Below are 17,176 nucleotides of genomic sequence, written 5' to 3' on the forward strand. Positions count from 1 at the left end.
TAGATCTCAACTATAAACAGAATTCCTACATAAAAATAGCTTCCTCAAAATCCAGTAATGCAAAACGTTTCAGTAAAAGTAAATAAAAATCAAATACCTGCTCTAAATCACTACCATAATCCTGATAACTGCAGCACGTGATATCAATATCAACCACTTTCCTGAAAACTAAATGATCTATTGGCATACATGTTGAAAATTCACACAGCCCCACTACTCTTCCCCACATAAAACTCCTCAGGCAGCCATGGCTATTTGACTTCTAAAACGTAATTAGTTGATTATGAGGGGTAGCTCTGTTTTAGACTGTAATTCATCCACCATCATCAATCTCTACCACAGAGTGACAAAACCTTGCTTCTACTTTGACAGCCCGTGCATACAGCTGTTTTCACACTTCCGAATGAAACACACAGTATCTTTCCTCCCTTAAGTACCATCGAGTCTAGAGAAGCGAAAGCAGGTACTTGACATTCTTGGGCCACCACCAGCAGCGTCTGCTGTGTTTCATGCTCCATCTCGCCTTAAATAAGCTGAATTTTATTTGAAATGAAAAAAAAAAAAAAAACAGTCAACACGAAACTTACTTCTGAGTGTAACATACTATACCACATTTGCAATTCACAGAGCAGATACAGAAAAGCTGCGGATTTGGACCAGATCTTTCGCACTTCGCCGTTGTGAATCACTCCAGCCAAACTTCAGACCACATTCGTTTCACCATCTGCGCGAACCATGTTAACTCGGCAGCTCAGTGTCCAACAGCCACATCACAGATTTGGGAAGTGCCACTCTCACATCGCAAACCCATGTCCCAGAGCCCTGCCCCGGCGGAGGAGCGGCACCGAGAGGAGCTGCCTGACCTCTCACTCGGGCACACTGCCGCTCCACCTGCACCGCGCAGCGATCACGGCAACACCGATACTTTCTTTATCCTGACACAGTCATGCAGGAGAAAACATTCTGATGAATCGCCGATAAAACCAGCAGACCCCGCGGACTTACAGGCAGGTGGTTTCCCAGCAGTTAAACACCTGCGCTCTTTTAACGAGCAGCTCGGCAGAGCCCCGAATGCCCATGTTCCTGCCGCTCCCTGCGTGCGGAGCCTCCTCCGTGCCGCTGTCCCCGCAGCCCCCCGCACGGCGCTCCGCAGGCGACAGCGGAGCCGGCGCGGTGCCCCGAGCCGCGGGCATCCTTCTGCTCCGGCACCGGAGCCGCCCCGGAGCCCCCCGCCTCCCTCCCGTCCCTCCGCCCGGGCCGCCCCGGGAACTTTGCGGCCGCAGCCCCGCTGCCCCGCCGGGCTGCCCCGCTGCCCCCCGCGGCCCGAACTCACCATAAAGAGGCGAGCGGAGGCGAAGGGTCGCGGCGCTTCTCCCGCGGCCCCGGCAGGCGGGTGGCAGCGGGACGCGGCTCCCGCCGCCGCCGCAGCCCCTTCCCGCGGGCAGCGCCGCCGCCCTCGCTCACCGCCGCATGCCGCGCCCCCCGCCGCCGCCCGGCTCCCCCGGGCTCGCCGCGCTCCGGCAGCGGGGCCCCCGCCCGGCCCGGCCCCGGGGCCGCGGGGAGAGCAGGGGGCGACAGGCGGCTCCGCTCCGCTCCGCTCCGCCCGGGCGCGGCCGGCGGGAGCCCCGCGCCGGCCGGACTCGGAGCTCGCGGGGCGGAGGCGCTGCCGCTCGCCAGCCGGCGCGGAAAGTGGCTCGGCGGCGGGCGGGCGGAGGTGACCTTCAAACCCGGCGGGGCGGGGGAGAGCGGCGGGGGAGCCCCAGCGGCGGGGGAGGCGGCGGGGGCGGGATGCGGTGCGGCCCGGGGGGAGCGGGCCCGGGGGAGCGGCGCTCCCGGCTCCGGAGGCTCCGGAGGCGCGGCCCCGCCCGGCGCTGGCGGCCGCGCGGCGGCGCCCGGGAACCCGCGGGGCCCGAGCGGGGCCCGCCCGCACCTGCGGCCGCTCCGGGGAGGGCACCGGGGATGGCACCGCGGGGATGGGGATGGCTCCGGGGATGGGGATGGCTCCGCGGGATGCCCGCGGCCAGGCGCTCCACCGACCCGGAACCTTCCCGGGGCACCGGCGGCGCGGTCGCAACTTTGCATCGCCGGGGCTCGTCCCGGAGAGCTGCGCTCTCCCCCAGCCCGAGCGGGCAGCGCTGCCGCGGGAGGCGAACTGCTGATGGGAACGATGCCCTTGGCGATCCCCGGCCATCTCTGCCTCGCTTCCTTCCTCGAGCCCAAAGGAATTGCGAGAATTCTGATGCTCACCTAAAGAGAAGAGCATCGCAGCAGTCCTAAAGGCGTGAACTACTGTTAAATGAGGACGACAGCAGCTACTGGTGAGAAAGTTTGGGGGGAAAAAACAAACATCAAGACCTGTCAGAACACTGCCTTGTCCTTCTCAATACCTTAAGTATTAAGTCTGTAGTGATCAAACGTTTTTGTGCTGCTCGACCTTCAGCTACAATAAATTAATGCCCCTGAGACTTACTCCAACATGTAACTGGTATCAAATACAGATGAGGAGTGTGAGGATCAGATAGATGTGCTGCCTTCTCTGGGGTAGGAGTAGGAACTTGTTTTAAGCATTGAGATGGAAATGGAAAGCAGTTAACAATCAGGTGATAAAGAGGAGGCAAGCTTTAAATCATAGGCGTGTGGCCTTAAAAAAACTTTATATGAATAATCTCCCTATAAACTTTTTCATCTGTGCAGAAAATAAACACAGCCAAGTCCTCATAAATTGAACTGCAGTTCGCACATCGATCATGTACAGAAGTACCTCAAAAGCACATATCTGTATCCCTCTGCCTCTCCTGACAGATTTGGGGCTTGGCCTATTTCTGCTGCTATTTTAAGGCCCAGGGTGTGATCCTGGATCCCCGAAATACGTAACTCAGCAGAGCAGAACTGCTCAAGAAGGTTCCTTTACCAAGGCACACCAGTTTATGAAGCAGGATCATTTCACACAGTAACTTCAGAATTTATCATTCCTCGTTAAACATGAAGCAGTGTTCAATGGCTGGAAAATTTTACTTCACCTCGTTAAAATCTGACATTACTGAGAGATAAAAAGTTACTCAAAGATTCATTTTCAGGATGAAAACTCAAACTATCAAGTTATCCCAACAGATTCTCTCAAAATGTATGTCCCACTCTCTAGTCTGATCCCTATGAAGTTCATCTAAATATCCTTGGATAGATTTTAAAGCCATCCTGTGGCTTTCCTTCATTTTTCTTTTCAGCCTTCCAATTCACTCCAAAATCAACACAGAGAGGGCAATGGGAGGCTTATGTCCAACAAATGTAAATTGGAGGTCAAAATATTACACTGAAGTTCTCTAAATCACTAAAAGATTCAAGTTGGTAACTGATTCCTCTGCAGTTCAAGATATTTAAAGCCATATTTACTAATCCCTTTATGAGAAAGTGATACTGCTAGAAGGTTAGCAAGTAGAAATAAGGCAACATTTCATCAGCTCTTCCTTAATTTGTATATTTAGGCCCTTTAATAAAATAATTTTCAACATTTTGATTAAATATGACTGACTGCATCGATAGGTTTGCCATATGGTCCAATACCTCCGGCTTTATCAGCAGTTTTCAAAGACTGAACTAGTGAAAAAAAAACATCCACCCTTTGATGACATATCTGATTTAGTATGAGGCAAACTTTCTTCCGGGTGAAATTGTTGCCATTAGGTGATCTAGGCTAAATGCTGGCTCACACAGAGGTGACCACTGAGTGACTCAGAGGAGTGAGATTCTCCTGCCCATACACTGGATGACCATGAAGCCCAGGGCTATGAAACACAACAAGGAAGGAAAAAACATCCAGTGTCTTCTTCCCATGTGAAGCAGCCCAGAAATCCTTTCTCTTCTTCAAATATGTGACTTTCAGGGCAGCACTATTGCAAAGATTTTTAGGTATCTCAGTTTCATTCCAAACCTGATTTGTAGTCTTTCTTTATCCACTCACCTGTCTGTACATAGCTGTCAGTCTCCAGAATGAAGAATTTTAAACTATTAAAATTAATTTAAACTATTAAAACTATTTTAATGTAAAATAATTTAAAATATTTTAAAACAATAAGCAGCCAGAGCTCACACAAATAAGCTAAAGCAAAATCCTTCATGAAAGAACAGAATTCTCATGAACTAGACATTATAAAAAGTTTTCTTTAGGCTCTCGAGCATTCCCGTTGAATAGCGAATACTCACTGGAGTGTTGAGAACTACTCACAGGATTAAAACTAAATCAGGTGCAGGTGTTGCTTACTTTGATCTGTGCTTGATTAGAGAATCAGGTGTGTGCTAAGTGACTGGATGAGAGCTTGTCTTTTGGAGTCTCAACACCTCCATACTCTCCTTTTACCAACCCTGTCAAAAAGGTTCCCTTGGCTTGTTTTTCACATCTGCCTTCCCTTTGTTCCCCTCACATGAAAGAACCCTGAGCTGCAAGTCAGATCTTTCTTAAAAAAGCTCCAAACTTTGCTGTCTGTATGGTACAGAGGCTCCCAGCTGGGGTTAAAGTTCTGCTGGAAGAAATAACTTTGGATGAGAAGAAAGGAGCAGAGAGGGAAGCCTGCATCAATCTCACATGGCAGAGCAGGGAGCAGCACCCAGATATTTTTCTGTTTTCTGTTCCAGAGCTCCAGCATTGCAAAATCTCCTTTCCTAAACACAGCGAATCCTAATGGACCTGCCTGTGCATCTCTCCCACAGGAACCACCTTCAGAAAGGTATCTTGCTCTTTATTCACCTTTGGAATAAACAGAGCATTTAAAGCATTTGATAAGAAATAATCTTGTTCATTCCACCCCAAAGTTGTAATTGTGTAAAGCCTTAATTCTCAGTCATTTCTGTAGGAAATACAGAGAAAACACACAAACTTAAATATAATTGTCAAGTTATGCACTTCAAAAGTTGATTCAGAGGGAGACACTTTCCAATTGAATGTAAATTATCTATGGCAAGAGAAAAAAATAAAGGGCAAATAGCAAATGGTTCCATTGAAATACAATGTTTTTAAGACATTCCTGGTCAGGGACTGATTCTTAAAATAATTGTTAAAGTTTCTTTTCTGAATAAAAGCCTATTTCATGTCTTCTTAAATTTGGAAACCCTTCCTCCTTTATATTTTCTGTATTTATTTTCAAATTTGGGAACTGGTGTGAGGTTGTTCTAACCAGGAGATCTCAAGAACATGGATCTGTAGTATATAGGAGAGGAATTGGAGGTGAAAGAGGATTTACTGGAGAAAATAATTGTTCTGAACAGCAGATTAAGTCAGTGTATCAAAAGAAAAAAATCAAGAGAAAAAAGGTAAAAAAATATATTTAAAGTCTTCAAATATAAAGCTTCTGTGAGAAGGTATAAACAGATATCTTCTATAAGGAAGATAAAAATAGTGCATATATATTTAATGCTATAAAAATTCATATAGTATTTGCAGCAAAGAATATCTCCAACACATCCACTGTGATTAATTCCTTCTGGGGGAGGCTGCTCAGGCCATTACCAGTGGGAAGGGAGCACAGAAACCATTTGCAGTAGAACTTGTGAGCTTCAGGTCAAATATTTGTGGTGGTGGCGACTTGTGTCCCAAATTTCAGTGCCACAAACACTTCATGATTCACCTTCAGAAAAAATCTGCATTGCTACAAAATTTGTAATAGTCCTTTGACAGCCAATCCTTTGGACACTGGCAGGAAATGTAGCCTTAATGATCAGGGGAAAGATGCTCTCTGGATTCTTGAAATTCGTCCTAAAAAGGGCCCACAAACGGAAGGAGATGAACAAATCACCTTCAACACAAAGGGAACATGAAAAAAATATATGTACCAGTCTGTACATGTGCTGTGCTGATGGTGTGGGGGTTTAGTTTAACTTCAGATTTCTTAAATTCTTTTTAATTCTTGGCAATTTACATTGTCTTGAGCACAGTTTTATGGAGGGTGTGGATAAGGACATGGTGTGTGTATGTGTGGGGTTAAGTTAATGAATCTGGTTAGATTGAATTTGTCATTTGCTTGGGTTTTGTGTATCAAATACTGGCATCTGAATCTAATGCTTTCATCTCCATGACAGAAAAAAAGAGTTGCTACCTTTTAAGTTCATATGATTCTACTCAGGAGAAAAATTTTGGGATATTTGGCCCATACTTTTAAGTTATTATTACATTTAGGTTTCAGATTTCAGTCATACATAATCAAATGAACTACATTGTCACAGAGATTTAACATTACTTAATTAGAAATTCATAGCTATTTAGTAAAATCTTTGAGTAGAAAGATAATACTTCTATTTTTAATGCCCTACTAGCAATAACTTCATGTGCTTATATCTACATATCTATAAATTCAAGAGTTTCCCACTTATTTGCCTGTGATAAAATGTTAATCTCTTTCCTTTCTCCAGGGACTTGTAATTTTCCTCTCCCCTGACTTTGACTTATAGCATATGTACAATTTCTCTCAAAGAAACATCTTGAAGAAGCAACTGCATGCCCTGCTCCCTGGCATCTCCTGATTTTTATCCATCTTCTTTATCTCCAGGTTATTTTGGGAGTTCCTTGGGATTGAAGGCTGCTCAGATAGGGCTGATGGCTCATTGCTTTCTCTGTGCTAAAAAGGTCAGGCTGCTCCAGGTGACCTTTCTGCTGGGAAAGCTGCAGGTCTGTGAGCTGCCTTTTTGCTGTCCCGTGTGAAGGGATTGCTCTACAGATTCAGCATGAACAGCTCTGTGCTTCCCTTGCTCTGGGAATTGGAAAACCCAAAACTGCCACACACACTGAAGGGTTTGAGCTGCAGCCTTGGGAGCAGCTTGGATTGATGTAAAAATACAATATACAGACATTAAGCAGAAAAATCATAAACTTATGTTGCTATAAGAAAGTTGTAAGTAAGAATATGCCTTAAGTGAGAAACTGCATTGATAAAATGGTGAACCCTACCCTGATGTAGGGGTGTGGTTGTATAGAGCAAGCTAAGGGTTCAGATATAAAAGAAGCATTTGTGTGTACATGTGATAGCAGCCCATTAGATAAAAGTATCTGCAGTGCAGAAAAATTCAGTAAAGGTGATAGGTCAGAAAAGCAAAATAAACTTTGTGGCAACTGTCCACTGTGTTAGAAAGTTCTATATTGCTTGTAACAAATAACTTGTGACTACTTTGAGCTATGGCCAGCTGCTTGGTCTCATGGCCTCTGAGACTGATGTTACTCTGAGCAATAAATCCTTCTTAGCCCAAAATTAGTCCCATGTCTTCATTAACAGCAGCAATAATGATACCTTACTGTTTTCACTTCAGTTTCCATTTAGGCAGAGCTCTGGAAGCGTTGAAAGGAATTGTTGGAAGCAATGACATCAGGCTTTTCTCCTTTGTGTTTGGGACAGCTGCTACTGAAATAGCCAGGGCAGGACTCTGGAAGATTTTAACCCAGTGCCATCTCCAGCTGCCTCCTGAGGATGCCACCAGCCCCTTCCCATTTCTCATCAGCTCTCCACTGGTTTCCTTCCCTGTGCAGGACAACAATCCTGGATTTCCTTGACAAAGAGCTGCCAGACCCTCAGCTGTGAGCTCAGAGCCTGAGCAATTCCATGGGGCCAGCAGGGAGCAGGCAGCTCCTGGGAGCAGCTGTGTCTCTTAAAGGGAATAAATATTGCAGGTGCTGCACTGTGGGAATCTGTGGTATTGATGATCCCTAGGTTGTAGAAAGTCTCTGTCTTTCAGCCCCGCTGCCAAAGCAGAAGCCATAATTGGTCTGTGCTGGTTTCCAGGTTGTTTATTCTGTTTATCTCTCACATGTTCTGCTGCCCTGCCCAGCTCTGTCCTGCAGGGCAGCGTGTGGGGCTCTGCCCTCAGTGGGATGTTACAAACATTAAATACCAGAAACTCCCTGGGCTGCATTTACAAGAACGTGCCAATATCTATCACCTGCGTTGGACAGTGTGTCCCCAGCCTGAACCAACAGAAAAATGCCAACACCACAGTGAGACATGGAGGGCATAAGAAGGAGAAAAAGGACAAGACACACCCAATTTCCTCCATCTTGTCCCCTTTGGACCCCTCATCTAGAATCCTAAAATTTTACTTTTGCACCCATGCCACACTTAATTATTACTTATATCAAACACTCAGAGCTTGTAATTCATCCTGTAAGATTGAAAACTCTTTTGCATGGCCAGAGATCACAGCCAGTGTCTCTGGGGGCTCTGTCCAGGGGGGTTCCTGACCCCTGCCAGGGTCCCAGACCCTCCAGGGCAGCCAGGGGGAAGCCCTGGGTTCCCACACTGCCCAGGGGCTTTGCAGCTCCTGTCACAAATACGGGAACCCTGAGGGAGCAGAGAGAGGCCTCTGCTCACTGATGGTTCCTGTAGGAGCTGGAGGATCCAGTTAAGCAATTCCAGAAGACATTCAGGGTCTGTTTGGTGCTGAGAAATGCCATTAATCCTTACATTGCCATATCAGGATTCAGAGCTACTGAACAACTGACAATTTTTATGGTTTCTCCAAGTGCTACTTTTTTTGATCGTGCCACAATTAAAATATTTAATGGAGAATCATTTGTACAGGTTTGGAAGTACTTTTTCCATACCTGCAGATTTTGCAGTTTAGTCTTTCTAGAGCTGACTGGTCATGCTGGCACCTGTGACACCCTCAGAATGTGCTAACATTTGCACCACAACCTCAGACTTTTCACCCTAAATTTGAGGAACTCATTGACTGATATCTGCATTTACATTATACAAAATTTAAAATTCCTTTTTGCAGTGTTAATTGAAGTACTGGAACACAGGATTTTGGAAAAACTTGTAGTGAAGACTACTTGATTCTCAATCCCCTGAGCTGAGTTTCTAGCAAGCCTTTGTAGTCCATTAGCTACTGAATTTTGGAATTATCATCTGCCCCTCAGCCTAACAGCATTTGGAATTACTCCAGAACTGAAGATCCCAAATCCTGGAGTGTGGAATAACATAATAGAGAAGCACTTGCCTAACATAAGATGTGATTCTACGTTTGCAGCAGAGAAAGGATTTAAAACAGGGTCATCAACAACAAATATCAGGGAAGCTACTGGTTAGCAAAGAAAAATAAAAAGAAAATTCCCTGAAAATAATGAAATCTTTTCCAAACCTTTTATTTGTGAATCCATATTGCTGTAGATAAAGAATCAAGATGGCAAAAGACCCATTGTATATAAGAGAGAGGAAAAAACACACAGAGGTGTATTAATTCACTTTTAAGGCTAGAAACTTCCAGAAAATTCAAGAGCTTCAAAAATCAGATTTGCCAAAATCTCTGACTTTTGGAGTTAAACTATAGTTACAGAAATAGGTAATTTATTTCTAGTATTTTTATCACTAGTGTATTCACATCTCTGCTCTCATATGTGGAATATATATTAGATTCATAAAAATGAATTGAAATTTACTATTTCCTGGATTATCTTATTCCAGTTAAACCCTTGATTCATAAGGCAATTGCCGAAGATAAATAGAACTTCATGAATTGTTCATAAACTGCACAAATTCACGAGTTAGAGATGAAAAATGTAAGCCACACAACCCTTCATCTATAGGCCACAAATTCCAGTCCAGGTTTGAGATCAGCAGCGACCAAGATCCATTTTCATCTTATCACCTGAAGGCTTTCTGGTAGCATTTGTGAACTCGGTTTGTTCCCTCAGCTCCATCTCTGCAGGATAAGTGGCCACATAAATAATTCACTGGAACTTGTCAGAAACAAGAAGTTGTGAAATGTAAAGTCCCCTCCATCCATCCAGCTGTATAAGCAGCACAGGAGCTAATTTTCTAACCTTTCACTAAGCTGTGCATGAAACTAGTCACAGAGGAGCTCTTGCACATTTTTAATAAACTAAAGCTCCTCAAATATCAATTCTTTCTAATAGCACACTCCCTAGAAATACCACTTTGTGAGGTTTGTCTGTTCTTTATTGCAGAAAAAACTTCTCACAGGGACCTTTGGCTACACAATTATTACAAAAACCAGCTTTTCCTTAACTGAATAACATTGATGTTGTGTTGTTCAGGGGGAGTACATCAGAGTCAGCCTTACCTGAAAAAAAAGCACAGAGGGGGCAGGGCACTACTTGTTTTGGGGTTTTTGTGGTTTTGTGCAGTGTGGGTTAGATTATAATGGGATTTTTAACGTCATTTGGAACCTTAAACATTTTTTAATTTGTATGAGAGAGAAAACATGAGGACCATGCCCACTTTTGTCATTGCAGCACTCTGGCCATGTCTCCTAGGAGAAATGGAATAACAGAATCGTGGAGTGGTTTGGGTTGGAAGGGACCTTAAAACTATCACATCCCATGGGCAGGGACACCTTCCAGAGACCAGAGCCCCATCCAACCTGGCCTTGGAACACTGAAAAATATGGGAGAGCCACTTGGTCTGCAGCACTTTGGGGCTGGTGACTTTCAGCCCGTGATGTGGTGAACTCCAGCTCCTCTGCAGTTCTGGCTGAGACAAAGGGATGCTGGAGGCCAGAAATGCTTCACTGGAGTCTTTACTAAAAATCAATCTACATGGATAGTCACTGGGTTTATTTCTGCAACTACAGCTACAAAATTAGAGTTTTAAATAAAGCAGGTTTTTACAAGGTTTAATGGACATTTAAATATTTTGCCCTTGCATAATGAGTTAGAAGAACTTTTCTAAGGAAGTGACTGAAAGTAGGCATTTGTTATTTTCTTGTTCTACCCTCACACTGAGACCTTAATCAAGCAGATGTAGGATTTGTACTCATGGACCAGCTTGCACCTGCACAGAAAACCATGTCCTGTGTCCTCCATTTATCCCCGTTCACTGCACTAATCATGGGTTTAGAAATTATAAATTACAACAGACTTTCTTTATATTGCTGTGAAAATTTAGCCTCCAGGTAGCCACTGGTAACCCCCAGGCTGTCCAGATGCAGACAAGTGTGGAAGTAATCTCAGAAATCATCCCTGTGCCAAAGGTTTTAATTAAAAAAAAACAAACAAACAACAAGGAGCACTCCTTAAGACACTTGTGCCTACAAAAAGAGGCAGCACACCAATACAATAGCAGGAAGAGTTATACAGCCCTGGCTTTTCCAGCTGTAGCTGCCTTACTAAAGGCACTGCTTTTTTGGGAAGAATTGTGTTGAAATGATGAGCCAAAAGTGACAATAATCATCCTGCAGCAACATCACCCCCCTCAGTGCTTTGATGCCTGCAAAATGGCTTCTAACATGTATTTACAGCCAGCCCATGACTACAGAAAATATCCCATCAATACACAGATCAAGCTGATGCTTAGGATGACTTTCCAAACCACCTTTGCCAATTGCCCTTCTGCAAATAAGGGCCACATGTTAATTGCTTTAAATATTGTAAGGGATTAAGCAATTACAGGGTTTTATAGAATACAGTCAATAAAAAAAATACTCTCTTTTCAAGTCTACTACATGAACTTAATTATGAGATAAAGTGTTAATGATCCTGTAGTAATTTTACACTGTGAACAAGGCAGATGTACAGGCTGGCCAGGCCTGTGATAACAGGAATTTCAGTGAGATTTCAACTGGGCACCTGCTGCTGCAGAAAACCCTTCAGGTTCCAAGTCATTCCCCGAGGAAATGAGTTTTTCAAGCTGGCATAGCAGTAAGGACCAAAGGGCTTGATGCTTTTCAGAATGAGAGGTAGGACCCTAAACCACTTCAGAATTCTACAGGCTTTATACAAAACTCACTTGATTAATCTCTAGCAGACTCTGGAAGGTTGTGACCAACTGTGAGGGGCCACTACTAATTTTGGTTATTAACCTCATTTGATAGAAAGATAATCTGTTTCTCCATTAATGTTAATCCCTTTAAAATATTTCTAGTGCTTCTCCCATTAATCCATGCCCTTTATTTGATTGCAGGGGGACTAATTGCAGAGTAAGATAATGGTTTTGATGAGTATGGGGGGGAAAAAAATGAAAAAAACTTATCTTTAAAAAGAAGATTTTCTTGAGAGAGAAGCATTTCAAAACTTTTATATTTCCTAGTCCTAGAAAGGGATGGGATCTGTAGAGATTCCTAGGTAGAAATCTCCAGAAGCATATAAAACTAGGGTTTGTGGTGTATTCTTACACCAAACACATTTAAAATCCTTCAGCACTATTCAAATACAACCAAAACTTGATGGGTTGAGAACATTTCCCTTGTGGCTGCTGAGAAATAGGTGCCAGTAACATGATTTCTGCTTCTTTGTTGAGCACTGAATAGAATGGTAACGGGAAACCTTCATTTCCTGGGATTTGGTGAATCTGGGACATGGTGGGGTAAATATTTAGCTCAGCTAATAAAGCAGATGTAGCACTCTGGACCTGGTGCCAACAGTAACAAAGACCTTGTGCAAGGGCCATTGGTTTCAGCAGCATTTTGGGAGTTGGTGTCAGCTTCATTTTAAACCCAGCAACAGAACCATCGATTTCATTAGGCAGGAAACCGTGAAAAACAAACCAAAATTGATTTGGGACGTAGAAAATACAAATTTGGGAAATTGACCTTGGGATGTAGAAAATACACAAATTTTTGGTGAGATTCCTCCCTGAATTTCTCATTCACGCTCTCTTTACCACTGCTATATGAGTAGATATGTTTAGATTCCCATGTTAACAGAAAACCCTGGAAGATTTCCTGTACCTATGAACTGTTTCCTCAACATGCAGGAGATCATGTAGGAATCTTCCATGAGGGTATTCTCAGGCTTTGGCAGAGCTGGAAGGTCAGGATCAAGGCCTGACCTCCCAGTGCTCCATGCCTGATGTAGTTTTTTTCCCAAAGGGACTGCACAGAGCACACAAAACACAAAGCAGAGGATCCCTGTTTTATATAAACTGTTTCTAAACCTTAATTTGGCATAAATGGCTGAGTAAAGTGAACGGGGAAGAGCAAACACGCCCTAAAATCTTTCCTAATGGCCTCTCCTGACAGATGGCACCCCAGCTCCCAGAACCACATAAAGTAAATCCAGCCCAGCAGTCAATCCTGGTAGGAAAGAGTTTGTAGGCTGGTAAACATTTTTGATGTAAATTGTGTGAACTAGCTTAGGTGAAGTCCTTCTTTAATGAGAATTGTACTATGCAGCATGCCCCAGGTTTATCACCAGAGTTGCACCTTTGCTGTCACTCACTGGATGAACAGCCCCTTTTGTATTCCCTGCATTGATCTGTGTCCCACAGCTCTCACTGACCCTGTCCCTTTTCCCTCCTTCTGAGCTGACCATGGCTCCCAAAGTGTTTTGGATAATATCTGTTCTGGTTCTGTTCTCAGGATACTGAATCTGTGTTTCAAAGAGACATTTGCCCACTCACCAACAAAGTAAAACAAACTCCACAACAATCAGCCTCTGGCCATTAGATTTAAGAATCTATGCAAATTCTCCAGTCAGGCATAATTTTTCCATAACACTGAAAAATCCCTTCCCCCTTACCCTTTTCTTGAGCTCTTAATGCCTTAAATATAAAATTCTTCCACTCAACCTCTTTCTTTTATGTCCACTTATCCCCATTTCTCAATTTCATAACAGCAGATTTATTCCCTTGTATTTTACTCTATTTTACATCCTTCTTTTCACCAAGCCACCTCTTAGGAATTGCATGCTAGGAGTGAAAGCTCCACCCTTTTCAGCACCCCTGAAAGTTCAGGAAGTTTTGAAGAGGCCTCATGATTTATGTGTTTTTCATGGAGCATTCCATGATTCCCCCTGCAAAGTGTCAGAAGATAATGAGGTGATGAAAAGTTTGTGAAATTGGATGTGAAAGGCCATGTGTTAGACATCATATTCCAACAATCCACCCACAAGTCCCCTTTGGGTTCCCTTTTTCCAAACCAGTCCAAGGTCTCCAACTAAAGGATCACAGCTGGAGAAAACTCGACTTTACCTGAGAAACTTTGCTGTGAATAATGTGTTTACATTATTTTTGTTATCTTTTGTGGATATTGTTCATTTCTACCATGGAAAATATTGAAATTTCAGTAACCTCACAATTTCCATCATATTGTTTTCATGAACTTTTCCAAACAAAGCTCACAAGCCCCATGAACCATCTGAAGTGAATGATTGTGCCTAATAAAGCCCCCACAGACCTTTGGGGAAGAAGAGGAACTGGAGGAACCCACAGAACTTTTCCATAAGACCCACCAGAGCCTCCCCCAGGTAAGTTCAAGGCACCAGCAGGCTCAGCTCTGAGCTGTGGTGGGGCTAAATGGAGCCAGGTCTGGGCTTATTCCAGAGCCTTTCCACAGCAGCAGACTGAAAACCACCTTCAACAGGTCAAATGAACAACAACAAAAAAAAACTTCAGAGATTCAGCAATGCACAAGAGGAATTTGCTGTCCTAAATCAAAAGTAGACTTATATGTAAAATTGAATTTCTGTATTTACTTGACACGTTTTTTTAGAAAGCAATTGACTAGTCATTTGGAAACTGGCAACTGCAAACTTAGGAAACATTGAAGTATTAAAAACTACTATTAAACAGTTCTAAATGATCATTACCTGGAAATCAGATGAAAAATGCCCAATTATAACTGAAACTCATTCCTAATATATTGTTATTCGTCATCATCTTTGCTTCATGAAATCTGATTCCAATCTGAGAAGATTCTACCTCGTTGTACCTGCCAGGGCAGACCAAATTTCTTGCAGCCATGACTGTGCCCTCACAGCCAGTTTTTAACCTCATCACACTGTCAGAGAATTCCTATCTTATTTATACAGCTGCAGAAAAATCAACCCAGAACAGTTCTGAAAAACCTTCAAGCTGTAAGCTTTCTAAAATAATGAAAAAATGATCAAATTATAATATTATTAAAATACATATACTTACATCTGCTCACTAATAGTTTACAATTCTGCTAAGGTTTGCATTTATGAACAAAACTGCTATAAATCTCAAAGGAATTTACAATTATTTTACCACAGACTGTTAATAATAGAAAGACTATTCTTTGAAAGTAATAGAGCAGAAAAATAAGGCTAGATCTTGTCTCAGGTCATATAAACCATCATTTAAAGACTATCAGTGTGTTGTGGTTGTTAGAGGCAGTGACACAAAACTAATTTATGGTGACCAGGCAGAAGGCATCCAGCTGGAGAAATCCTCCCCAATAATCAATGACAAAAGAGTCACCTCAGCCGAGTGTGCCCTGCAAGCCAAGGCAGGAGCAGCACTCGCTGCTTCCCCACTGATTCCCTGCCAAAGGGAAAGGCTGGAGCAAATAATTAAGCCTGAAATGATGGAGCATCATCGGGTATTTGCCTGTGCTGCAAGTGCTTCTGGTCCAAAGGTAATGGATATATCAGAGGAAAGCTGTTTGAGGAGCTGTTTGAGTTCACCAAAAATGAAAGCAGAGCCCCCAGGGGCAGATCCCCCTCTGGTGCTCAGCTCTGAGGATGAGCTGCTGCTGCTCAGCTCAGAAGAAGCAGGCTTGCCCCAGGAAAACCAGTCCTGCAACCAAAATTTCACCCTCTATTTCAGTGATCCAGGACTGCTAAATTGTGCTAAAAGCCTCTCTCTCTCACGGAGAGAGTCTTTGCAACATGGTTCCAGCCTGTCTTTACGTTGCTCCTGGCTTCCACCTTCATGCCATGATCCCACAAGGAGGTTTTTAAATATAACTCGGATGAACAATACAATAGGAAAACTGACAGGAAAATGAGCTGAGAGAGAGGCATGGAGAGGTTTGGGCAGGAAAGGACCTCAAAGCTCATCTCATTCCACCCCTGCCACGGACACCTTCCACTGCCACACGTGTCCAGCCTGGCCCTGGGCACTGCCAGGGATCCAGGGGCAGCCACAGCTGCTCTGGGCACCTGTGCCAGGGCTGCCCACCCTGCCAGGAAGGAAAAGCCCAATGGTCAAGGGCACCCAAATTCCATTTCTGTACAGGCATTGCCCTTTGTTACACACAGACAAATTCTCCAAGGGGTGGGAAGCCTCTAGGGGAAGGAGAAAAATAAAATTATGTTTTCTCTGAAAGCCTGCGCTGTCTTTGAGAGTTCCTAGAAATCAAAATTCATCCCTGCAGGTCCTTGGGTTTGTGTAGGTAGCCAGCCCAGGCAGACTGGGTTGTTCAGAGAGCAAGAGGTGAGACAAGGAACCATGTCCTTGAACTTCATCCTAACAAATGGAAATGCTTAAAGAAAGACTTGCTTTTGTGGGGTTTGTTTGTTTGGGGTTTTTTTGTCATTTTTGTTTCTTTGTTTTTGGGGTGCTTTGGGAGGATTTTTTGGGTTTTTTAAAGAAATAACTTCTGTGGCTGTCACAAAATCTCATGGTTTCTATCCACTTAGAGTGCAGCAAGGGCACAAATCGCCCAGGAACCACAGATTCTGGCAGCAGCTGCAGTTTGCCCAGCAGCAGCCACAGCTGCAGTGGCACCACGCAGGTCACTGCTTTCTCCAGTGCCACCTTATCCTTCAACACTGACTCCTGGGTCACACAGGAGAAATTCACCACTAATTCTAGTTTAATACTGAACCAGTAACAAGTTTTGGTTGGCACTGTTACACAAAGGAATTAAATATTTTCACTGTGAGGAAAAAATATATATTAAAAAACCAAATTGAACAAAGCCTGCAGGGAAGCATGAGACACTAAGTCCTACAGTAATCCTATGGCTTCTGTCCTGTTCCCACTGATAAATTTATTACAAATGTGTAGGCATGAACTGCAGCAGAGAATTTCATGCTTATATTGATGAGATTAATGGACTATTATCTCATTTTCAAGATTACTTAGAATTGATTTTATGGCTCCTTTCCTCTCACGGGTTTCAAGCACTGATTAAAGAAAGGCCTTATAAAACCAGTGCCTGAACTTTGCCAGGTTTGAACTGTTTTTTCATACAAGCTTTCTTGTTGGAAGCACGGTCACATCTAAAGAAAACACTTGTAAGAGCAAAAACCACACTTCTGTAGTATTCTTCCTTTTTTTTCTTTTTCTTCGGCACCAATATGCTAATAAAAACCACATTTCTGTAGTATTCTTCCTTTTTTTTTTCTTTTTCTTTGGCAGTAATGCTCTGGGGAGTGCAGCAGCAGGAGCCTGGTACTGAGGCTGTATCCCAGCAGTGCATGATGCCAGTGGTGCTTTCACTGGGGGTTTTCAGGGTAAGGGGCTTTCATGGTATTTTCCACAAAGCCAGGACC

General features: G+C 43.6%; 1 protein-coding gene and 1 long non-coding RNA gene across 26 annotated transcripts in view; one reads left to right on the forward strand and one right to left on the reverse strand.

Annotated features, from left to right (window-relative positions):
- RBFOX1 (RNA binding fox-1 homolog 1) overlaps nucleotides 1-17,176 on the reverse strand; it is a 1,274,894-nt gene that overhangs the window by 798,873 nt on the left and 458,845 nt on the right. For 3 of the 25 annotated variants that reach the window (XM_021531180.4, XM_021531171.4, XM_031506152.3), the window contains exon 1: nucleotides 1,334-1,484. The exons of 21 other annotated variants lie outside the window; for them this stretch is intronic. In XM_021531180.4, coding sequence (XP_021386855.1) covers nucleotides 1,334-1,336 — 3 coding nt within the window. In that variant the 5' untranslated portion in view covers nucleotides 1,337-1,484. Of the gene's footprint in view, nucleotides 1-1,333; nucleotides 1,486-17,176 lie in introns of those variants that run through there. One more of the 25 variants, XM_085591763.1, reaches the window with a different exon arrangement.
- LOC110471024 (uncharacterized) lies at nucleotides 1,972-7,232 on the forward strand. The gene is made up of 2 exons (XR_002465519.3): nucleotides 1,972-4,721; nucleotides 6,537-7,232. It is a non-coding gene; the product is annotated as an uncharacterized LOC110471024 (long non-coding RNA).

This window comes from Lonchura striata, chromosome 14 (assembly GCF_050655825.1).
Source record: "Lonchura striata isolate lonStrDom1 chromosome 14, ASM5065582v1, whole genome shotgun sequence".
NCBI lineage: Eukaryota > Metazoa > Chordata > Aves > Passeriformes > Estrildidae > Lonchura > Lonchura striata.